Genomic DNA, 25702 nt, shown 5'->3' on the forward strand with positions numbered 1-25702 from the left:
TTAAGATTAAGACTACCTAGATAAATGAATTTAATCGATAAAAAGAAACTGAAGAAAAGGAAGAAAAAACGAATCAATCGGCCTCACCGGTCGTATTTCAACCACGAGAGACGGAAATCGTTTTTTTCTGCTTCTCGATATTCGGTTTAATTAATAATACACCACTGCTGGTCGTTCCGTTAAATTTTAACAATTTGTACTAAAAATAATTTTCAGGCACCAAACAAATTAAAATCAATCATTTACTCTATAAGCACGGATGTGAAATGATATTTCGAGAATATTGTTTTTGAGAATATTTTTAGTATAAAGAAATCTCAATTATACTTAATTAAAATTACCAATTATATAGTTTGTCAATAGTTACTAGTATTTATGTAGCAATAAATAGGATCTAAACAATTAATGAAACTCATTTCAAGTGGTATAATTATTGATATATCAAATGTAATTACTTCAGTTATAAAATATATTCTTGAAATATTATTCTTTAATTCTATTGCACACGCATTAAATTAATGTGCAAAGTATTAAATCATAATACAGTAAAACCTTAACACACACAGACGCTATATAGATATTTTCAAAAAATAATATAACCAGCATTGGCGTATATAGGCAAACAACGTATACACACGAATACACATATACAAGTACACACAGTGGTGAAGTATATGAAAATATACAAGTATATACGAAAGTACACTATTACGAAATTCAAAACAAAAAACACAGACGTAAAGTATATAAGTAAATGGATACCAACGAGCATTTGTTTATACGGCGGAAATCAATGGAAGATAAATGGATAAATAAATGATAAAAAAGCCGTCGGTGCTATTGTGTCAACCTTCGATGATATTTTGTTGTTCTTATAATAGCACGTTACTGAAACTTCGAGTCTTAATGATTTTGCTATTTTTTTATTTTTTATTAACTGACATGATATTACATTCATTTAAGTTAATTAAAATTATCGAAAACAACTAAATTGAAATTCTTGTCATTTTGTCCTTTTCAATTTCATTCATATTATCTAAAATTTTTTACTTATCATAAGTCTACTGATATCATATTCAAAATATCAATGCAGGAACTAACAATATTAGTGATTATAAAAAATTAAACTCAATTATATTAAATAAACAGTTTCTTTTACTTACAAAAAGTATTCCATAAAATTTGCATAATATTTTTAGTCAAGTTTAATTAAAATCTGTTAAAATCTATTAAAGACTTAATTATGCTATTGGAAACTATGAATCAACTTGAAAATATTTTTTTCAAATTTAAATTTAATGCAATTTGAAACTTATTTACTAATATTGAGTACTTAGGCAGGAAATTAGTGAACAACTTGTTAGAAGTTTATTCGCAAATATTCTCTTTAATATTCCTACATTTTCAAACATTAATACTCTTATATCTCGTATTATTAATAATTATTAATGATTAAGAAAACATTACGAGTGCCATTATATATGTATATATACGTATACATACAAAATACATTTACATATATATATATTTATACGTATATATATTTATATATACGTATATATATATAATATATACGTATAAATGTATATTTGACTCGGATTTACACGAGTACAGCATACACACAACATACACGCATAAACATGAAAAACATGTCAAAGATATGTAACACAGTAACGAAAATGTATCTTGTATGTACTATGACTGCATTTTTTTTTTTTAATTTATTCATTGTAAAAATGAGATACGTCTGTACAAGTGTAAAAGATGTTTTATAACTTATGCCTACATACATTAGACATTGTTCGCTAACCAGACGGTGAATAATTTTATTTAAAAAATGTGTAAAATGACATTATTATGAAAGTTCCGTACGTTTGCATAGATCAAATTCTGGTGGACATAACGAGAAATATAGCAATTTATAAAATTAATAAACAATACATAACACTATGAAAACGTAGAGGAACATCATAACAATGCTTTATAAATTAATGCTTAATACATATATATCTCAATGAGTAGTAAACAATACAAGAAAGATTGCACAAAGTGGTAAAATCTAAGTATATAAATTTGTTGTATTTAAAAACGAAAAGCTTTAAACATAAATATGTACTCTACGAGAATTATCGTAAATCAATTACTTCGAGGCTTAAACATTTATTATTAACTTAGGGTGTTACATACCTTTAAACATATTCTCTCTCTCTCTCTCTCTCTCTCTCTCTCTATATATATATATATATATATATATATATATATATATATATATATATATGTAAACCCGGACACTCTCGTAATGTCTCTTAATATTTTATTCAGAATCTCGACATAATCAATAATTGATATTCAATTATTTATTCTTTAATACTTCAGGAAAAATTCATCTTTACCGTTGCACCCTGCATATCACAGGAAACTGTCCAAAATTCACGTTACAGTAACTGTAACAATTCGAATCTTAATTTCATCATTTACGATTTCTCTTTTATTTCTTCCTTTTTTATTGACACTCCTCAAAATCGATGGAAAGTTGATCTTCCTCGGAAGATCAATTATTGGCATTTCTCCTTTGCAACGCGGCCGCGAGATCCTGTCGGAGGGCAGCTTGTTGTCGTTGATCAGCTAAAGATTGAACAGACCTTAAACCATTTACAATATCTTTCGTTTTTCCAAAATAAATTTCATTTAAGGTATTTCGAATTTTATTTTCCATATCTTCAACCATGCGACCAATATTAGCAATATGTGGAGAACTCTCACTTATTTGGGCATCTTGTTCAACCTAAAAAAAATGTGTTAGGAAATAACTTCACATAATTGTGATATACTCGTTGAATGTCGTACAGAAAATAATTAATACATATAAAGATCTCTTCTCTTTTTTTTTTAATTATAATTAGAAATTAATTAGAAACAAACCTGTCTTGTAAGACTTCCACCAAGATTCATTGTTCCAGAGCCATGTTTATTAGTTTGTAACCAAAGCATTGCAGTGGAAGTTAATTTATAATGTGCAATCCTTCCACTGGATTTTTCTTGAACTTCCACTACATGAATTGAATCCCAACAACCTTTAATTTTCTTTGAACCATCACCTGCTTTTTTAATCAATATTACTGCTGCAAAACCATGATCCAAGTCCCACAGATAGACAGAAGAAACTCCACCTTCAAAGTAAAGTTCTCTGTATTGATCAAATGCATGATTTGCATCTATCTCTAATTTTCTAAGCCTTTCAGATGGCATTGAACCATCTTCTAGTGGAGGATCATACGTATTACTCCAAGGGGACCTGCAACATAATTTTATAACGTAAAATATTATTTCTTTATTCTTAATGTAATATTAGTAAAACTAAATACAATAACAATATTAATAACAGAATAGAGCAAAGCACATTTTCGCAATTACCTATAGGAATCTCCATCTCTATTATAGTCACAAAGTAAATAATCTTTTCCAGATTCTTTATCTTTTGCAATTTTTAAGGGCTGATCAACAGAGGATAAGAGATCTTCACAAAGAGATGGCACTAGATCTATTAAATCACTCAAATTCTTTTCAATTTGCTGAGGTGGCAGTCTTCTCATCAAATCCAAAGCACAATCCATTTGCTGTTCCGTCTTTAACATTAAAATTAAGTTTGATTTAATTTTAAATATTCTATAACCCAGTGAATTTGTAAGTCTAATCATATCTTTAATAAATGGAATTTTATACATTTATAATGAAACTGTTAAGTCTAATATAACTATACTATATTTCTAATTTAATGTCATCTTGAATAAATCTAATTTATACAAATTTCATCTTAGAATTTAATATAATTAAATCGTAGTAGTAAGTGTGATAGTAGTAAATATAATTTAGTATAATTAATATAATTCAAATTTAGCATAAGCAGGCGGCAAGCCATATGAAATTCAATATAAATAAGCGATAAGATACATATTAACTTTCGCTAATTTCAATAAAAGACAGAAAAAAGAAATGCTAGGAGACATCAATATTAATTCATTAGTACGAGTTACATCAAGAAGACATTTATATGGGTTAACCAAAAATTATCTACATTACAAAAAATATATAAATGAATTTATATTTTTAATTTTTTTAAAATGACCGAAGAACCAAAATTTTCATGTATGTCACTGGGTGGCGCCATTTTGACGTTTGTTTCATTTTAGGTTAGGTAAAAATTTTTCTTAGAATATCACAATCACAAAAATACACAAACATCTTTTACAACAAACCTTTTCAAAAATTTTATCGTGAATGGGAGATTTTATAAAGTTAGACTTTCCTATATCGAACACTATCTCTAAAAAGTGTTATTACTGATTTTAGTTGACATTATTAATAAAATAATATAATGTTACAATTATAGATTAAAAATATTAAACTTACCATTTTAAATGATTGAAGAATTTGGCGAAAGTCACTCAGATCATCAATCAATAAAAACTACAAAATCAATGAAAAATTTATTGAAATTGTTTACCCTCTGACCTGCATTCAGTCACCGAAAACGAATATTCAAGGGGCGTGTCAAGACTACCGCTGATTGGCCAATAGACAATTCAATGCTATCAACATAATGTGAGTGAAAATTATAGAGCATATGTTATATAACAATAGGACAAGTAATAAAATGTTTACAATACATTACTAGTGAAATTATTGCTCATTCCTAAGTAATCGCTCGATTAAATTTCAAGTAACAATGCCATACATCTACCACTTTCAGGAATGCAAATTGAAGAATTAGATAAAATTAATTCTACATAGAATTCTCTAGACGAAATTAACTAAAATTTACTATATGTAGTTTATTTAATCATTAGAAATGATTAGTGTCGTATATATCGCTTACTTATTCAATTTCAATAAATATTTACTGCATTCTAGCCACGCTTTTCACACATTCTGCAAAGTAACAATTTTAAATGAAAAAAATTGTTACTAATTGTCTTTTAATTCAAAAGATTAAAGTTATATTTCGCTGAAATATATTTTTAGTTTTTATAATAGAAAATATTTCCACTAAGGCAAATTTTGTATTACAGGATTAACTGGCTTGAACTACTGTTTGTCTAATATATATAAATTTAATGAATCGAAAATTCTATTTTTAATAAGATCCCTGATCTTTCTTCTTCAATCTTTTCTCTTAGATTTTTGCAGTGAATGATCATAATTCCGAGATCAAGTTGATTTTAAATTTCGCTCTTAATTTATACATAGATGGCGTTGAGTATAAATTGAAGTTCATATTTATTGCGGCCGTTCATACGTTAGTAGAGAATATGTAATGTAATATTTTAACATATAGAAATGCTAATAAATGTCTGATAAATACTCTAACAGAATTCCGATTTTAATTCCAATAATAATGGGTATTATCAGATAGTAAACGTAAACGAGGATTAGGCGAGCTTTGATATTTCACAGATCCTTCGAATGAAAGCCTCGTGCACAATTGTATATGCGAGGCTATAAGAATCATCTATATCTATTATAATTCAATTTAAAATGATATCATCAATATATGTATTGGATTTGAGTTAGTTTTTTTAATCCAGCCGCAGCGAGGTAGCCAGCAACAGGCAAATTTCTTAGCTCTCTATTGACTTTCCGTTCATAATTGGCGACATTCATCAAATTTACGTTTAACATAACTGTGCAGTGGCATAGAAACCTAGAAAATAACCTGGAAAATAATCTTCCAAGATACGTGATCATCCATCGTTCGCATGTCTTACTTTCACAGAACATTGACCGGAAATATCGACAATTCTAGGTTATAAATGTACGCCTATGTTATTAACGTTAGGTCACAATCGGTTCCACGGATTGTATGTACTACATACTACATCAGAAGCAATACTTTGAGTATTTCTTATGTGCTTTATATTAATTATATTAATGGACAATTTTGGAATAAAATCTAGAAAACGGAACTATCTTTCGAACATTTTCCCAGTTTTTATTAGAAATAAATAACAAATATAATAAATTTATGATCCGGGAAGGCTATAAATGTTAGATTTTCCAATATGATATGTCTGATATATTCAATGGCTATACATGTCATGATCTAACTCAAATCTAATTCTCATCTTTTATTTGTAATATTTCGGTTATTTCAGAATTCCATAAGGTATATGTTAGGTCAGTGATGTCTACTGTAGGGATCCCTCATCACGTTTCCCTGCTTGCCCTTTCACTCATTGTTTATCGCAATTCGTTCGTTATCAAAGAAACCGCACGACGCAACGCTAAGAACTCTACCATACAAGCTTATATTTTCGTAATCAGAAAAGTCTCGCAGTCTAACAAATAAAAAACGCAACAATTTTGGACTTTGGTGCTGGGTTATTACTGTATCCAAGCGCTGCAGGGCCGCCGTCAAACAATACGAATGCATACGTTATTACGGACGCACAATTATAGGTAGTATTCATACTACGTGGAGGTGGCTTGGCATCTAGTAAAGCATTGGTTTATTGGAGGAAAGTCATGCTACCATGATGAAGAATTTGGCGATATGAATATTTGTGGCGATAATTCTGTCAACAGAATAAATTGGACAAAATGTTATCTTTAATTGATGCAATAAAAAAGAATTACATTTTATATAAATTGAATTGAAATATTGAATTATAAAAATAATTGAAATATAAAATTGCGTCAGTCTGCAAGAAGCTACCTTCTCTCCGATTTCGATGATTTTTTTCTATATGTATAATCGACGGTCGATCTTGGTTTCCAAGGTATTCGAAAGAAGCTGTCGGTACCACTACAGTGAATTCTACCAATAATTATGCATTCGTAGCAGCGTTGGCGATTGTTGAAAAAGCAATGATTATTGCGTTGTTCACCACGACTCGAGTCAATTGTGGCCAGTTATTTGCATTTATATTCGTTACGCTACTGTGTAAACTTCACTTTCTGTTCACGGCCATCCCACAAATATGAGATGCCTAAATCTTTTGCCTTATATGCTCCGTGAATATACAGCAGAGCAACAAACGCATTTAATTATAGTTAAATAAAAAAAAAAAAAAATAATTAGGCCCCAACTAAATGCTTCTGCTTCTGTGCACGTTCTGTGCACGTATATTTTTCATTATATGGTAGTCTATGATCAGAGAAAATGCAATCTTTACTTTTCCTTTCATAACATTTCGTTTAGCATATCCTGTCGGACCTGATAATTCCCTACAGATATTATGTGAATTGGTGCTCTTCCGGGTTTGGAACCACCTGCTATCTCTTATGAAACTGTCCCATCAGCAGCAGTTTCGATGCGTTGGTCCTCTACATCACGCTCACTTTCTTATCTCAGTGTTAATCTCCTTTCCTTTTGTCTTTTACATTTATTCAAGATATTCTTCTCTTCATTATCCGTGTCTGGAGACTAATTCGTTGGATATGCCAAATAGGTCATCATCCTTTTCCATTTTATTTTCAATTTCAGAAAGATTCTGTTCATCAATATCCAAACACTTCTCGTCCATGTTATCTATCTTTTTCTGATGACTTCATATAATAGTTTTTCAATGCGTGGACACTTTTAGGATAAATATTCGCGGCAGAATAATTCATTAAATATGAAATAGAAGATTTACATCAAAATATTGCGGATTTACTTCTTCTTTCTTCAAATTTGTACTTGTAACTTATAACGCAAAGAAAATGCTTTAGAACTTTTATACTGTGATGCTCTCTCTCTCTCTCTCTCCCTCCCTCCCTCCCTCCCTCCCTCCCTCCCTCCCTCCCTCCCTCTCTCCCTTCCTCACTCTCTCTTCGAATTATAAAATTGTACACTATGTCATCCAACTCTGCGGCCTGAAAATAATTAAGTAAGTAAATATCATAAATTTTTCGACCGATCAAATTGATCGGTCGCGATAGGTAGGAGAGGCTACGTATATTTTTTGGAAAAAAAGAAAATGAGAGGAGAAGTAAATACTGAAAAATTTATTGTATACATATTTTAAGAAAAGTCGTCAAAATAAACAGCGATGTGATAACGTTATATGTAGGAAATTGTGCACAAAAGTTTGGACACGGTTAATCTTACCGGTGGTGGTAAGTTTAGTGTTAAAATGATTCGTACATGGATAAAACACGCAAATACACTGTTCATGTATTTGATGCGGATGGTGTGGCAAGTCGGAATTTAAAAGGCGGGAAAGGCGTAAAAGTAAGCCTAATTTTTGTGTGTTCAACGCAAATTCATCGAATACAACATTATTTGGATCAGGGCAAGAGGACATATACATATAACAATTCTTTTTAATTAATAATTCATTCCTGATAAAACACTATCGATTGCATTACTGTAAGCTACAGGTAACTTTTCTGTATTTGTAACATTTAACTGTTGATATTAAGTTGAAATTAATCTCGTTAATATTAAGTTGTATGCTGAAAAGAAACGGTTTAAGCTACAACTTCCGCGTCCAACTTCGAATATTTATATCGGCTCATTAAATATTACCAACAAATACTGTTCGATCTCTTTATCGTGGCTTGTGTATTATATCTTGATAAATATTAAGTTTATATATAGTGTATAATATTAAGTGTTTAATTATTGTGTTTGTTGTAAATGCTTTATAATGTATGATCCCAATATATTTTCAGATATTAAGAAAAAAGATCTCAATTGAATCTTTTTAACTTTATCAAAATATTCCCCATAAACCGTGTACGCCATATTATTTAATTATTGAAGTGGAATGCGATACGAAGAACGTATTTTCCACCTTTTACAGTAAATTCCGACATGGAGTGGTATTTTTTAAAGCTTTTTTAATCGAAGATATTAATTGATTCGTTAACAGGAAATGATACCGTATTTCATCAACGAACTTGTATAAATTCTGAACTGGATACGCGTTGCTTAAATCACTTAGTCATTCAGCGAGATGATCTTTCGCAGATAAGAAAGAAATGAAACAAACAATCTGTTGATTATTCTAATTTATATGATACGCTTGGTAATGTATGCTTTTAAAGTCAATCGGTCAAGTATAATTTATGTCGTGTTGGCCATTTCAGAGAACGCGGTACCGAGAAAATCGTGTTTACAATGTGCATGCCACATTCTGCGATTTTGTACCGTTTTTGATTTTTTGAAAGTTCTGCACGATCAATTTTTCTTTATCTCCAGCTTTTCTATAGTTTGACAATCAAAACAGCCGTATAATATTTGATACCTACTGATATTAATTTTTATAAATATATTTTGTCGTATCATAATATTATACAATAGCTCTAATAAAGATAACATCATTCTTGTAGTTTTGCAAATAAATTACATTCGAGCCATGTACTTTTGAACAATAATATATTATGTAACGTATGTGTGTATACAAGGTGTTCTATGCAACTGGAACAAGCCATAGCGTTAAAACGGCAGCAAATAGAAAAACATTTCATTAAAAAGAATTAAGTGGTTTCCAGCGATGAATCACGTAGTACATGTGTGTAATTTTTCCTAATGAAATTGTTTTCTATTTTCCATCATTTTAACATTATAGATTGTTCCAGCTGCGTGGGATAGCCTGTACATAGACGTGTTCCTTTTACTACAATATGTATACAACTATTGCATTTCCATATATTAATGTACACGTTTCTTTCTTTTTATTGACTTAGCAATTTCTTACAATGTGAATGACGACATTCTCTGATCTCCTTCTTTTTCTACATATGTATATAAAATTCTCGTGGTAGTAAACAGTAATAAACACTTACTTCTGTAATAAGAATGATATTCTGCTCTTATGCTCTTGTACTCTGATAATTGTTTTCAATTTTTCGCGCACTGTACTGGGGGCGGCATGGACACCAACCTACATAAAATAAATTCTTAGATAAACACCAAATATGGAATATATTCTTACATAATTCTATTTATTGAACAACAGTATCACCTGATCATCAGAAATGATATTCATTAGTTAGTGATCAAGAACCGATGTTTTATTCAACCAATCAGCGTTCTTCGATCTCTTCTTTTACGCGTACGTGAATACCATGTAAATAAAGGCACACAGAAGTTGAAGTTATTCAGAAGTTAGTGTCTTCCAGCACTTTGCACGCGATAATTGTTTGACCCGAGATTTTAGAAATGATTTAAGTTGGGTGAGTTGAATTGTGAAAATTTGTTAATTGTTTCAAGTGTTTTGTTTTCTTTTTCCTAAAATTAAGAACGTTTTTTAATATAATATATTTTCTCATTAATTGTATTTCAATTTTAACAAATTTTGTTCGTTCTACTATATGAATTTAAATATTTATATCGTTTACTGATCTTCTTTTCCATAACTAAGTGACGATCGGTTCCTTCTTCGCATACATTACTTTATTGTCTTCGTAATATTTATTTCATTCTTGAATATGATTTTTAAAAAATTTTCATACTTTTTGGCCAATAATAATTGTCTGCAATGTGTCTTTCTGTCAACAAAGAATGAGGTTATTTATTTCATTCGAAAGAAATCAGGTACATATAAATAGTATGAAGAAAAATAATGAATTTCATCTTGCGAAATCTCTCCTGTATTATATAAATAAAGTTTAGAAATTATGTATGATTAACGTATACAATCAAGTAGCGATATAATTCCATGATAATATTTATCCTATTGTGTGCGACTAATACATAGTTAAAAGGTATCTTATATTCCTGATATTTATAAAATTTTAAAATATCAAATTGTTTTTCTAACAATTTTAATCGTTGTGTTATGCTTCACTTTAAAAAACGTTTTATTTAAAAATGTCTCCGAATTTTTGTTTTAAGTGTGTATGTATGGTTAGAAATAAAAGTCAAAGTTTTGAATGGATAATAAAGTGACACGTGTACACGGGACACGTATAACGTGTATTAAGAAATAGAAAATTCATATTCCTAATATACGAATGATACAATTCATTTTGATTTCTGTATACATGTAAAGATTCATATTTTCTGCATAATTCTGTATATACACGTACACGTGTATAGTATATTGACACTGATCAATGCCATACATAGATCTTTGACATTATGGGTAATAATTATCGTGTTGTGATTGTTTATTTCCTAGATGTGTCTTCATTATTATGAAGAAATTTATAATAAAGAGATAATATTCATTTATATAAATTGAACTACATTATTGGTATAATTTTGATAGAGTAAATATATTTTCTCAATTACATACATATATGCTTTAAATGTTGAAACAAAGAAGTTGGGTGATATAGCATGCAAAGCTTGATGAAGATGAAGCTATTTATTATATGGGTGATGAAGGATATAATACCATAATTGAGTAGATACCCAAAATATATTTATAATTTGCAGCCTATAAATTACAGTACGCACAATATATTATTAGATACTAATTACGAGTGCCAAATTATAAAGTTTATAAGAAAGAAGTAATAAAGAAACAGCTACTTGAAACTATGTTTTGAAAACCATGGTTAGAAAAAAAAAAAAAAATGAAGAAAAGCTTGAGAGGATGTTCCCCAACTTATTTGTCGATGCTATAAAACAATTAATCATTTTATATTGAAACATATATTCAAACATTGAAAAACAAATATCCAAGTATAAACAAAAACAGCTGAATATGTTGGAAACAATTTTAATTCAATGCTGTTTTATATGATAGAATTCTGCTTTCCTAATGTTATATCTAGATTGTGGATGTTTATGTAAATGCATATTTTTATAGAAAATAGGAAAAGATATTGAACCAAGATAGAAATATGTTTTGTCATTAGAGGGTTATACAAAAATATTCCTTACTTTGTATAAATTACATATTGTATATGTTCTGCATATTTCATATAAATGTCCAAAATTAGACATTAAATGTTGGCAAATATCATGTTAACACGTTTCTTGCAACTTTCTCATCGCATACTCTTATTATATTTCATATTGACAACAGATCTATATTGTATCTCTACTTTATCCATAATATTGTCTCATGATATCATACGAGTGGGTTATAAAAACCACTTGTTGCAATGTTGTGATATGATGAATCATGAGTGATATAAATAATAACAAGTTATCTACAAAGTCTAATATCGCAATCAATTGCATTGTAATATTAGTAAAATACAAATATCATAAGTGTTCCATTAATCGTGCAATGCTGAAAACAAGCAAAAATATGTAATGATAAAAACAGAGGTATCTGAAATTGCAGATATACATTTGATTATCAATGGTGATAAAATTGCTTGTGAGTCCTGCAATGAAGAAGTATGTGATCAAATGATAAACATAACAATAATACTATTATAAACAGAACAATAATATTATTATATTATAAATATATGATGACTTTAAGTATCTAATATCATTTTTCTTTTTTTTTTATTAATCTTGTGATTTAGATTTTATGTGAATGAAAATTTTAGTTAAAACAACATACCAATACTGATATGCACAGAAGAAATGCTGAAGCAAAATTGGAAGATTTGTATGACAACATTCGATATGATGGTCATGGCAAGGAAAAATAAGTTTATTTTATGGCGTTTAAACAATGTTTTATTTGTAAATTTTTTGGAAAACTGGAATTTTTTGGAAAATCAAAATATTCCTAACGAGTTAATTCTAAGAAAAAATTACTTACAAGATTGCTATAAAACAAATTATTCGAAGTGTACAAAATGATATTGGTAGGAAAAACATTATTTGCATTTCAGTTGATGAAATGACAGATAAAGTTAATCGTTATATAGCAAACATGATAGTTAGTACATTATATGAAAAAGATGATAATAGCAGCTTCAATGCGTTACTCATTTGCTTGTAAAGAATTGGACAAAATAAATCAGATCACTGATTCCACAATCTGTGAATTCTGCAATAAAAATATTGTAGGAGAGGTTTAAAATTATTTTGTTGTTAACTGTTACTAACATGTTACTTCTAACATGGCTTGCGCAGAATAATGGAGAAAGTGAGACTACACTTCCCTTTGGTCAATAAATTTATTTGTTTTTTTGATGCAAATATATTTAAGAGTTTCACATAGCATTGAAACTTACATAAAAAGATTACCAAATGTTCCATTATCATCTGAACCTATTTTAATACAATGGGGAACATAGTTAAAGGCAGCGATATTTTACGCAAGATATGTGCATATTATTAAAGAGGTAAGTGTATTTAGTAATGTATCAGTTCATTAAAATTAATTGAATCATTAATTCTGTACATGATACTTAAATTCTCATTTATTTCAAGATTGTTGAATCTTGAACAAAACCTTAAAGAAAACCTTAAAGAAAAAAATGTAGCTTGTACTAAATCAGCCCAAGAGATTTTAAAGGATGAAAATCTTTCTGAAGAATTAGCGTTTATTGAAGCTAATTTCTGCACTCTTCCGTATTACCATAACAAAATTGGAAACAAACATGTTATTATTAAATGAATCAATGAAGTTGGTCGAAGATTTGACTCGAAAAATAGATCATGTACCTACTGCCTGTGGAGTAAAATGTTAGAGTAAAATGTAGCTATATTCTCCAAAAAGATTCAGGATTCAAAATACTATCTAGACAGAGAAAAATCTTACATGGTTCATAAATGGAAATGGAAGCACAATATTAGAAAAGTTTAAATACGCACCTATCACATCCTGTAATGTTGAAAGAACATATTCTTTCCGTAAACGAATTTTGTCTAATAAAAAAACATCGACTAACAATTGAAAATATGGAAAAGATCATTATTACTTATTGTAATGTAAATTGCAATAAATAATAAGTAACTCCTGCATATCATATGCTTATATTACATTGTATGCATGTTATATGTTATATTGTACCCTTTTATATGTATTATATTGTAAAATGATAAATAAATTTAGCATATATTTTGCGTATTTTCGACATATAAAACTACGCATCCACAGTCTAATTATATCACTTACATATTGAATTGCTGTTGTGGCACAAAATTTGAAAGTTGCAAGGAATCATTGGAGAAGGATAGAATCTTTTGTAAATATTGTAAAACTAGTACAGTTTATAAGAATACACTTTTGTAGAAGAAATCATCATCAATGAAATGACAGGTGTAATTGAAAAATTCAAAACTTATACGGCCGAAATCTTAATTAAGATTTGCCTTCGATTCTTTTAAGTGATTATTATCGCTAATGTTTTATTTAGCTTATTATTAACGTTTTCTTAATACACATTCAAAACTGTGACTGCTATATTAAAACTATTATTAATGGCATTAATACTCGTATGTTCATGTATTTAAATATATGTGGAATAGAGATCTCCCATATATGGATATCTGTGTTCCAAGAATTGTATGAAAATTTAATATATGTATACATATGTATATTTAGATATACATGAAATAGAAACCTCTGGTTAAAAGTTCAATTATGATTAAAGGTTGACAAACTTGAAATGTTCTATTTTATCTCATTAATTAAAACTGAATTGTTATCAATGTGTATTCAACATGTTTAACTTTTTTACAGATATTAAAATTAAAAATCTTCAAGAGATATATATGTATGTTTTATCATTGTAAGAACACATGTAAAAAGATTGTGAAAGATGGGATTGTTATCAGTATTGAAGCAATCTAATGTGATTTATGTTATATTTGGTATAACTTTTCTTACATCGGGCCTGATCATCAATTTTTTCCAGTGTCTTTTGTACTTTGGTCTTAGACCTTTTTCCATATATCTTTATCGCAAGATTAACTGCTATCTCTGCTATTCCTTATATAGTCGTAAGTTATGTTAATTATTCAATTTTGAAATATTTTTGCTTTATATAAATTTTTAAATTCTTATCTTAATTTTATTAATTTTATTAAATATATTATTTCTTGTAACTAGTTTCTTCAGTAGCTAGTTAATCTGAATGTTAATATATTATAGTTCTTGAATATAATTCTTTTCTGACATAGAAATTAAATAGAAAGAAAATGTTTTTTCTTATCCTGTATAATTGAAATTACATTTCCAGAGTTAGTATTTGTACCAGAATGGTGGTCTGAATTAGACATTGTACTTTATATGAATAAGGATGATGTAGAAAAATTTAAAAAAAATCATAAATATATATTAATGAACCATAGATATGAAATAGATTGGCTTTGTGGATGGATCATATGTGAACGTACAGGAGTACTTGGTGTTGGTTTTAAAATTCTACATAAAAGATAAATTGAAAGTAACTCGATTACCTTCTAATATTGTGAAATTTTGCATATTTCAGAATTGCAAAGCATATGTAAAAAAATCATTACAGTATGTTCCAATATTAGGGTGGGCATGGAGATTTGCTGGATATATATTTATGGAAAGAAATTGGGAAAAAGATAAAGAAGTAATCACCTCTCAAATTAAAGAGCTTGTAAATTACCCAGATAGTATATCGGTAAGAATTTTCCTTTTGATATTCAATTTCAATCATTTGATCTTTAATTTTGTCATATTTTTACTGTGATTTTTAATATATCTTAAACTTACTCTTAAGATTGTTTGTTTTACGGAAATAATTTTTTAATTATTATTTTACTTTATGCAGTTGCTTTTATGTGCCGAGGGAACACGATTTACAACAGAAAAACTAGAAGCCAGTCAAAAATTCGCCCAAAAAGCGAATCTTCCAATATTAAATTATCACTTAACACCTCGAACGAAGGGTTTTGTAGCAAGTTTACCGCATATGCGGGGCAAAATTTCTGACATTTATGACATGCAACTGCAGTTTAAGTCAGATGATCCTGTAAAACCAACATTAACAAACTTACTGCAGGGAAAACGGATCACTGCGTACATATGTCTTTTCAGGATACCGTTAGAAGAAGTGCCAGAAGACGAGAAAGGTGCTGAAGAATGGTTACATAAACATTATGAGAAAAAAGTATGATTTCATTTCAAATTAATGAAATTAGCTATGAAATTATTCTTACTTTTGTTTTTTTTTTCTTTAGGATCGTATGGCAGAAAGTTTTGAACAAACAGGTGATTTCTTTGAACTTAGTGGGGTACCCAAATTAGAAAAGATTACATTAAAAAGAAGATATAATTCACTCGTTAATATAATTTTCTGGGCAGTGGTAGTGAATGCACCAATTCTTTATTATTTGATTATTATTCTCTTGTCTGGATCGATAATTTATTTCTCGATAGGAGCGAGTAGTATCTTCTTAAGTAGGTATTTTAATATGATACACAGTTTTATGTTTGTTCTATATATTGTTTAAATATTAATACTTTTAATTTCGCCGTTTCAGTTTGTTTACTTTTGCAAAGAATGATCGGAATGTCCAAAATAAGTAAGAGTTCATCATACGGAACTGATGATAAGAAATTGAAGTAAGATAGAAATGGGAAAATAATAAAAGGAATACAGTATGAAAAAATACAGAATGAATACAGAAAAATTGACGTTGAAGTTAGATGAGCGTTTGCAAATTATGTTCATCTCGTGATGTATTCCACGAGACCATTTATGTAAAAATCTATATGAGACATGCACAGAAGCTTGTAAAAATGTGATATGAGCTGTACATTGTTGATTGTACTTTTAGTTGCACTGATTGGTTGTAATGAATAACATTTTCAGAAGTAGATATATTAATATCTTGAAGAATTAATTTTTATGTTCAAAAATATTTGAATATTTTAAAAAAATTAGAAGTTTTTGTTATAATAATTAAATGAGGTTAATTATGTTCTTTTGTGCTAATGTTTTAATGTTATAGAATCTCATTTTTTAAATTAAAAGTTTAATAAAGGGTTGAAGACGTGAAAAGAAAATAATATAATGTAAAAGAGTTCTATTCAACAAGAATGAGAGAATCAATTTAGGACAAACTTAATTTCTAGGATATAAAAATAGTTATTTTAAAAAGATAGAAATTTCTAAGGTAATTTCATAAAAAATTAAATTTTTAATAATTACTTTAAACCTATTTATTTAGTTTAAAATGACATATTATTTATGCAAATAGTTGTTTAACACTACTGCACAAATATTAATTAAAAATTATGTATGACAATATAGATATATGAATATCAATTATTAACTAAAGAGAAGAGAATTTTTTGAAAGTATATATTTTACGTTAATAATTTTATTGAAATTTTTTTTGAATACAGATCTACATTGATTATAAGTAGGCAGTAAATATTTATGCAGATGTACATATATAATGTATTAAGATCTGTTAAATACATAAAAAAGATATGCAAAATAAAAAGGTACTTTTTCTTAAATCTCTATTGACAAAACAAATTTTGATATATATATTCTGTTTCTGTATCTATTTTTTATAAAAATATACATTTGCATGAATATCTGTAGTTTATTTATTAATATGGTGTTATTGTACATATATTCAGATCTTGTACTCAATACTAATACTAAAATACTCTTTTTCCAATACTAGTTTTGATTGATTAATTCCAGAATTAATTGCACATTACTAATCAAAATTAGTTATTGATGATTGAACAAGCGAGGATGTTAATATATTCAAAGTTCTGAAATAGTATTATTAATTTAATCCTATATTTAACTTTACCTAAAACCAGATATTAATGGCGAGGGTATTTCGTTAATATTGATGATTTAATGATTAATCCGAACGAGTATGAATTGGAAGATTTTTAGGTAATAGCAACATTGTTACATAGTTATTAATTAGACAACATGAATATTATAAAAAGTCCTTGAGAAAATTAGCTTTGATTAAATGAGAAAATTACTTTCGCAAATTCTGGAATTTGAAACTCAGTGACATTTAGAAAAATATACATTATATGTAAGTGTGTGTGTGTGCGCGCGCGCGCGCGCATGCGTGTGTGTGTATATATATACACACACATACACACATACACATATAAATGTATATGGATATGTACCTTCTTAACAGTCTTCTCGCTAATAGCATATTTAAATCTGCGTTTAAATTTAGCTTTTACTTTTCATTGACGGCTGTTGTTTCTTTTTTTTTTCTTTTTTAAGTATGCACTATTTACTTTTTCGAATCTACCATATTAAGAACAAACTTTATGTGGAAGACATTCTATTTTTTCCAAATTTCATCTTTTATAATATCATTCATTGTTTCTATTCAATTAACTTTTAATAGAATGGTAATTTAGATTACTTAATATTTCATTTACTTTGATGCGTAGTAATGTACGAATTTTGAAATATTGAAATTTAATATATTTAAATAAAGAAGTATGATTTTTAATTAATTTTTTATCTTTCTTACATTACTTTCGTGATGTATTTCAGTATATCCTTCACAAGGCTTAGCTACGTACTGAATCTTCCTTAATTTTCCTTGCGCATCATAATAACCATATTGTCCTTTTATCGTACCATCGCGATGCCTTTCTTCTAATCTGTATTGTCTATTCTTTCTGCAATAAATATATGGTATATTGTTAATTAAATACCTCTAAGCATATGTAATGTTTTCTAACGATGTATATGTATACTAAAAAAATTGGACGTTTATAATAAATAAATCTAGTTTTTATAAATGACAATTGGAATTTTTATTGTCTGGTAATTATGTTCTCCAATTCTGTTTTTAACTATTTGAAGTATATGTCAGTAATATAGGGAAAAAATTAATTTAATCTATCATACAGTACGTTTGATTTACTATACGCAAATGTCATTATTTCTCGAACTATTGATTTTCTAAATCGTTATTTACAGAAATGTCAACATTAATTAAATTTTTTAAACTTGCTATTTTACTATGTATTACAAAACCAATTTAACAATGCGTATAATTTTTCAACACAATAATTGTCTTAATCTACATACAAGTTATTATAGATAAATTAATTTTATTTAATTACATCACAAATAAAATTCAATTCTAAGACTTCAATTATTTACCCATTTCCAGTATCAAATCCAAAAAGGTACGTTTTTGGTCCTTCATGACCTTCTACTTGAAATTGTATTCGATCTGTATCTTCTGATAATTTCCAAGGATCTATATTTTCTTCCTTTCCTACTTTTATGTATCTATTCATTACGTTTTTAGTTTCTTTGATTTTCTGCGCTTGTAATTCTTCGTTATCTTTTTTTATTATTGACTTCGAGTTGTGTTTGCTACTCGATGATAGTTGATCACCTTTATAAAATCGGTGATTGCTGGCCCATGGAATGTCAATTGCGACCGTAAGAACTGCATTCGTTAAAAGCTAAATAAATTGATGGAAAAGGTGAATAACAGAAACATCGAAAGTAAATAGACTTTTTCAAATAAAACGAAATCTGTCATTAAGTTTTAATTTCTGCTTTCGGATATGTTTAATTGATCAATGAATTTAACTCTCATGTTAGAGAATTCATTTTCTAGTTGTTTCGCTTTCACGCGAACGTTTTTCTGATCCATTGCTCTTTCACAATTGAATATCACGTTCTATTTATTTTTATTACTTTATCTTATTTTCTTTTATTTATTATCATTTTACTATATAAGTATCATTGAATAAAGAAGACTTAAGTAAAATTCATTCTACTATCACCATAATATTAATAACAATACTACTTAGAATTTTCAATTCAAATTTAATTTAAAATAATTAATAATAATTAAATTTACTTGCTTATAATATACGATGTACGATTTATATACAAAATTTGTACGTATTGGCGATTATTTAAATGACTTTTTGTCATTTCTGAATCAAATTGGGCCATTAAAAATAAGCAAATGATTTGTTTATTATGCAAATTTGAATAAATGAAAGATTTGTACTTACAAGAAATTTAATATGCATTTTGTATTTCCAAGCTAGAAGAACAACAGTTCTCTATCAAAATTCACAGTAGATTTCCTTGCAGTTTTTAGCCTTCAATCACTTTCATATATCCTCTCTCTTTTATCCTCCTCCCCCCCCCCCTCTACGATTACAATAGATATTATTGGATATCTTAAATAGCGGGAAATTATATTATTTCCGCTATTTAAAAATCGTTCTCTTTTAATGTAATATATACCACTGCATATTATTTTAAAATGTGTAAAAAATAAACGAATATCATTGTTATAAAACTAATTTGTGCTATTAATTATTTTTATTTAACGTTACGAAATACATTTACCTGATTGCGAAAAAGATTCTAACGCGATAACGAAAATTCTGATATTCGTTTCAATTACATAGGTTACACAATTTACATTTGACCGGAAGTGAATAATTCAGGATACGTCATGTCACTGAAACGTCCACTGAACTCAAATTCTTTTCAAAGATAGAATGACACGCAATTATTATCATCACCTTTTTCCTGTTCATTTCGTTTATATATTTGACCGAAAGAGAACATGGTTTCAATAATTGTTTTGTTAAAACGGCGGAACGTTGACAGTGTGTATCATGAAAAATTTTATTTCGTTTACTTTGTGCTGTATCCTTTTATTCTTTCTCCGTGAGGGAGTAGTAAGTTTCAAAAAATGATGAATTTATATATTTTATTATGTTATAGTTGTTATACAAATCTAGCGTATAAAATTTCTTGAATTTAAATGATTCAAAAAATAATATTTAGTGTCATTAAATTATTATAAATATTATAATATTGATAATAAGGAAGTAAATAGCAGATATGCATGATATACATATGCCATGAATGCTGTTATGAAAAATATGTACATATAAAATAAATATAATAAATTATTCCAACTAATGTATAAATAAATCCTATCTATAGAAAATATGTATTTCTTTCAAAGTTTTACCTATCTCACTGATTCGAAGCAAAATATATACTTGTATAAATTTCCGCAATCTAATTACAGTTACAAATTTATTTTCAGTCTTTAAGATGTCGTTCCGGAAATCAACAAATAGACGTACATTTTCAAAAAGTGCTGAAAACTTGTAGGAACCGTTATACCGGTTCGAATACAGGTAATGGGGAAGATTCTACATCCACGGAAGACAAAAGTTCAGGAAGTGATTCTCGTTCCGAGGAAGAGGTATATGATAACAACTTCTTTGACAAAAATGACAGTGGACCTTCATATAATCAATCCACGAACAATCAGAGATATAGGTAAAACTGGTATAATTATTTTGAGCAATAATAATATTTTAATAAGCGAAAATTATTAATTATTGGACCGTAGAAATGCATGTTTCTATAAAAAATAAATGAAGAAATGGGACTTACTCAAAAAATTTGTTTAGTCAATAAAATACCTTTTATATACATATACATATATTTTTTGAGTGCAGCTCTGCGTCACACTTTATAAATATTGTCAATTTTTTTAAACATCCTGTATATTCTATATATATTTCTATTGCAATTACACATATATCTTAATTAAGTTATTCATGGATACAGAAATTCTGACAGGAATAGTAATACGAATACTTACTTCTCCGACCGCTCGATTAAGGGAAATGTTAAAGATTTCCAAAATATAAAACATATTCGTAAAACCAACGGTCGAGATTCATGGAATTCTAGAGATTCGCGCAATAGGAAAAGTGATTTTAATAATGGAGAGATGAATGACGAGGACACACGTTTTAATAATAATACTGACCGGCAACAAGATGTAAGCATCACGAATTTAAGTTGAATACCTTATAATTATCTACAATATTTTATGTTAATCTGATAATTCTATGTATATTCTAATTTATTACAGTGTATAGTACAATGTTTTTTCAATGAATTAAATGCTGTAAGTACTATCATATTTGATTTAAGAATAGAAATAAACAATAATTATGTTATTTAAATAATTGTTACTACTTGCTGATTAATAGGTAGATCAAAAAGGATTTCCAGAAAAAGATTTAGTAATTCCATTGATGATTCAAAGTATTCAAGATCCAGAATTGAAAGACTTCGTTGAAGAATCGATTATCGAATGTTTTCGTTACCTTGAAGCGAATAAACGAGAAAAATGTGAATACTCACAAAATTTATTGACGTGTTTGGCTGAAAAAGGACAGCAGGTAGGTTTTAACTTTTTTTTGTACTTTGTATTAAATACTACGCCAGTTTCGTAAAAAATAATTTTTTAAAATAAATACGTTAATCCTGTTTCAGAAATGTGAGGATTGGGAAAATTAAAAAATGTAATGTCATTGTAGTTACTTAAAGAAAACGATACCGTATGTGGCAATAATATTGTATTTGTGTGTATCTATTTGCATATAAAACAGCAGGAGTATCAAGAAAAAATTTCTAAATATTTTACCACAATATCTATAAATACTAATTTTTTTGAATTATTATTTTATATACTTTTCTTTACAATGAGTTTCTTATCATTTTTTGAATTACAATACTGCGAAATAATATTATGAAAAATATCATCTTTAGAAAATAATGTAAGATTATATTGTTATACTTACATTTCAAACTGAAGCAATTAAAAAGTTTACTTATAATTGGTAATATATAAACTGTAATTATATATATATATATATATATATATATATATATATATATATATATGTGTATATGTATATATATATATATACACATGCACCTTTTTACAATATATACAAATGCTATTTGAAATTTTGTTTGTTTCCGTACTGTACTTTATTAATGATAATATTTTTGTATCAAATTGGAAAATTGATTTTTATTGTAGCAATATTGTAATTCATACCTATGAAATATCATAGCATTGCACAATATCACAAATAGATCGCAATTAATGTGATCTATTCCTCTAAAGATAAAAGAAAATTATATTCGAAATAAATTCACTGTAGAATGTTTTTGATATTACACATTTCTTTATATGATTTTCTTTCATAAATGTTGAATGCGTATTATATAAGAATCTAAACTTGGTGATTTCAATTATTTGAGAAGATTAAAGTGTTAAGCTATTTATGATATTGATGTAACGTTCGAAATTAAATCTATTTGTAACTTCTCGTTTTCTACTTCAGATGTATTGCAAATAATATTTTGCCAATACTATTATGTTTTGCAGTATTCAAAGTTACTTAAATTTTACAATATTGTATAATTAAACTATAGGAATTATTTTTAGTTATACCTACTGCACTATATTTTTGTTGTAATACAACATACATATTTGTAATATATCTTAAATAAGAAATTACTTTCTTTTTTTTAAATCTTCAAAGCGCTTCATTAAATCGTCAAAATCAATGTCTTCGCTAGTAGATGGATTATTTGAGGGTAAATCATTCTCCGATGGCACGGCGGGCAAATCTGGAAGCTGAAAATCATTCATCGGCATTTTCGATCGCGGTTGAGGTTTTGGTTTCTGGTCGGACTGTAATAAAAAATCATAAATAAACGTATTACGTAAATGTATAATAATTAATACAAAATACACAATATATAAACGTATATGTCTAAGTTTTCAAGTAATAATAATAAGTAATAATAACAAATAATCATTTTAACAAATATAATAATAAATAACAGCTCCTATAATTGAAAAATTGGAAGTAAACATAAAATATTAATAAACCTAATATAGCTGATCGTAAGGATAGTAAGAGGCAGAAATGTTGAAGAGGGAAATCGTTATTGGTCGGAAGAGTGGAAAAGAAAATGTATTTTATGTAGTTTAGAGATAAGCACATTAAAACATTTATTAAGAAACTGCTATAGATTAGATTCCAGTGTATCAAGAGAGGAAGATATAATGGAAGGTAGGATAAGAGAAGCGGTGATACTTTGGATAAAAGTTTTGAAAGAAATAATATGGATACCAAACTAATTGCACTATAGCCAGTATAGGGTAGTGTGTGTGTATATGTATATATAATTTTTAATATTAAATTTAAAAGGGGGGATATGTGTGTTTGGGATGCAGACGAGTAGATGTGTTGGTGCTTTAAAAGTTATATGGAAATGAGTGGGTGTTAGACATACATAAGTCAAATCCTTTTTTCAGGCTATGAAGCCAAAAAACAAATAAATATATACTTATATATCTAACTATTCATAATATTATTAATTTTCATTTACATATTTAGTGAGTTTAATTATTTTTGTTTTAAAATTACCTGTTTATTTAAATCAGGTGGAAATGATGCATATGATGGAGGCAGATCATTTTCCTTAATAGATAAGAATTCATTAATCATCCAATAATTTAATTTATAGAATTTAAATTATATCACTCACAAGTTTGTCTCCATTTGAGTTATCTAAGGGAATGTTGTACAAAACATTATTTGGATTATAAGGAACATTTTGATCCTTACTTTCTAATGATCCTGGTGGAGTTACAAATCCTATAGGCCCTTTCTCAGAATTCTAAAAGGTATAGTTTGGATAAAAAGTATAAATACAAAATAGCTACATAGTAAAAGAGATTACTTACAATTAGATTAGATGCAGGATTTGGTAATAGAGGAGCTTGAGGGAACCCAATAAATCCAACTGGCAGTGGTAAGCCTCCAGAAGCTGTGTCTAAATTGTTTCTTTCTGTGTTATTTCCAACATCTATCAATAAAGCATCTTGACCCTCTTGCATTATCTATGATATTGCAATTAAAATATTCATTCTCACAATAAAATTGGAATTATTATCATTATCAGTAGCAGTTTCATTTCATAATTTCTACCTGTGGATCTGGTTCGTATTCAACATCATAATTTTTCGCAATCTCTATAAGATACTTCTCTACAAGAAGCTTAGATGGTGATTGCACGCTCATTTTATGTTTCAACTTCTCAGATATAGTTTGTACTGCTTCTTCCCTACATGCTTCTGTGTATTGTTTCCCATATTTTGACATTAAGATATCAGCTATTATTTTAATTTCCTGAACATCAGTTTGTATTCTAGGAGCAGCCCAAATTATGGTAGAAATAGCTTCCGCTAAACCTTCATCTAAATTCCTATGACAATAAATATAATGATATTTAAAAATAATTATGTTATTAATGATTTTTATAACATTTTGCTAATAGAATGACAACTATTTTATTATAATTTCATGATATTTATTATAATAAAGGTAATATTAAAAATTGAAACAATAAAATAGAATCGGAAAAGTAATGTTTAATCATTTGAATGACATACATACTTCATTTGTTGAATAAGTCCGAAACGTGCAAGCAAAAGATCACAATACATTTCGAGGAGTTCCATTGCTTCAACCATGTAATCTTCTCTGATAATGTGTTCAACCCGTATTTTTGCTCTTTCAACTTTACCTGCAGCGATGTAGTCAGCTATTTCTTTCCGTGCTTTCTGAGCAAGTTCCGTTTTCTTTTTCTCAAGCAACTTTAATCGATTAACTGCTAGCCGCAGATGCGTTTTTAATTTTGTATAATTCGGCCCACTCGAAAACATCTCTACTTGATCGTTCTTGTCACAAATGAAGAAAACTGATATAATCTTTCATGCTCCTACGCAGGAGTATAGTAGAGGTTATTCAAGAACTGATAGAAAGTGACAGCTCAGAGATATTAAATATATGATTGAAATGAGTTATATATGTTGCAAAATTTTCAATTATGACTTTTTTAATATTTATAATAAACTTATATAAAATGGTAAAAGTATTTGTAACGAAACGAATAAACTTATATCGTAGTACATAAATAAAATTTGGTAATAAAGAATTTTTAAAGTAAAGAATACCTATCTACATATTACACATTCTCGTGAGTCACA

General features: G+C 27.9%; 5 protein-coding genes and 1 long non-coding RNA gene across 10 annotated transcripts; 2 read left to right on the forward strand and 4 right to left on the reverse strand.

Annotated features, from left to right (window-relative positions):
- Positions 1-2337: 2337 nt before the first annotated feature.
- On the reverse strand, positions 2338-4571 carry LOC117215917 (F-actin-capping protein subunit beta). 2 transcript variants are annotated; one of them, XM_033462471.1, is made up of 4 exons: positions 4411-4571; positions 3415-3626; positions 2923-3295; positions 2338-2785 (listed from the first exon to the last, which is right to left on the reverse strand). In XM_033462471.1, exons 1-4 carry the CDS (start codon positions 4411-4413, stop codon positions 2552-2554), a joined length of 822 nt encoding a protein of 273 aa, XP_033318362.1. In that variant the 5' UTR covers positions 4414-4571; the 3' UTR covers positions 2338-2551. The 2 variants fall into 2 exon arrangements, with proteins under 2 accessions (XP_033318362.1, XP_033318361.1); XM_033462470.1 differs by lacking the exon at positions 4411-4571 and having other exon boundaries at positions 3415-3713.
- A 3219-nt stretch (positions 4572-7790) lies between these two features.
- On the reverse strand, positions 7791-10078 carry LOC117215924. Its single transcript, XR_004489246.1, has 3 exons — positions 9951-10078; positions 9772-9869; positions 7791-7854 (listed from the first exon to the last, which is right to left on the reverse strand). It is a non-coding gene; the product is annotated as an uncharacterized LOC117215924 (long non-coding RNA).
- LOC117215918 (1-acyl-sn-glycerol-3-phosphate acyltransferase gamma-like) lies at positions 10028-17275 on the forward strand. Of its 2 annotated transcripts, none has more exons than XM_033462472.1 (7): positions 10028-10161; positions 14532-14791; positions 15031-15200; positions 15283-15444; positions 15595-15933; positions 16004-16223; positions 16307-16822. In XM_033462472.1, exons 2-7 carry the CDS (start codon positions 14611-14613, stop codon positions 16390-16392), a joined length of 1158 nt encoding a protein of 385 aa, XP_033318363.1. In that variant the 5' UTR covers positions 10028-10161; positions 14532-14610; the 3' UTR covers positions 16393-16822. The 2 variants fall into 2 exon arrangements, with proteins under 2 accessions (XP_033318363.1, XP_033318364.1); XM_033462473.1 differs by lacking the exon at positions 10028-10161 and adding an exon at positions 13081-13188 and having other exon boundaries at positions 16307-17275.
- Positions 17276-18022: 747 nt separating this feature from the next.
- LOC117215922 lies at positions 18023-19949 on the reverse strand. Its single transcript, XM_033462481.1, has 3 exons — positions 19815-19949; positions 18940-19250; positions 18023-18449 (listed from the first exon to the last, which is right to left on the reverse strand). Exons 1-3 carry the CDS (start codon positions 19830-19832, stop codon positions 18278-18280), a joined length of 501 nt encoding a protein of 166 aa, XP_033318372.1. The 5' UTR covers positions 19833-19949; the 3' UTR covers positions 18023-18277.
- A 136-nt stretch (positions 19950-20085) lies between these two features.
- LOC117215920 (general odorant-binding protein 71) lies at positions 20086-22278 on the forward strand. 2 transcript variants are annotated; one of them, XM_033462477.1, is made up of 6 exons: positions 20086-20495; positions 20873-21111; positions 21406-21622; positions 21716-21751; positions 21837-22028; positions 22123-22278. In XM_033462477.1, exons 1-6 carry the CDS (start codon positions 20433-20435, stop codon positions 22144-22146), a joined length of 771 nt encoding a protein of 256 aa, XP_033318368.1. In that variant the 5' UTR covers positions 20086-20432; the 3' UTR covers positions 22147-22278. The 2 variants fall into 2 exon arrangements, with proteins under 2 accessions (XP_033318368.1, XP_033318369.1); XM_033462478.1 differs by having other exon boundaries at positions 20090-20495; positions 21418-21622.
- A 366-nt stretch (positions 22279-22644) lies between these two features.
- Positions 22645-25657, reverse strand: LOC117215919 (IST1 homolog). Of its 2 annotated transcripts, none has more exons than XM_033462476.1 (6): positions 25110-25657; positions 24642-24918; positions 24398-24553; positions 24199-24330; positions 24078-24131; positions 22645-23278 (listed from the first exon to the last, which is right to left on the reverse strand). In XM_033462476.1, the coding sequence occupies exons 1-6, from the start codon at positions 25376-25378 to the stop codon at positions 23156-23158; spliced, it is 1011 nt and encodes a 336-aa protein (XP_033318367.1). In that variant the 5' UTR covers positions 25379-25657; the 3' UTR covers positions 22645-23155. The 2 variants fall into 2 exon arrangements, with proteins under 2 accessions (XP_033318367.1, XP_033318366.1); XM_033462475.1 differs by having other exon boundaries at positions 22645-23335; positions 25110-25654.
- Between the last annotated feature and the right edge of the window lie 45 nt (positions 25658-25702).

This window comes from Bombus bifarius, unplaced genomic scaffold (genome assembly GCF_011952205.1).
Source record: "Bombus bifarius isolate JDL3187 unplaced genomic scaffold, Bbif_JDL3187 scf7180000009865, whole genome shotgun sequence".
Classification (NCBI taxonomy): Eukaryota; Metazoa; Arthropoda; class Insecta; order Hymenoptera; family Apidae; genus Bombus; species Bombus bifarius.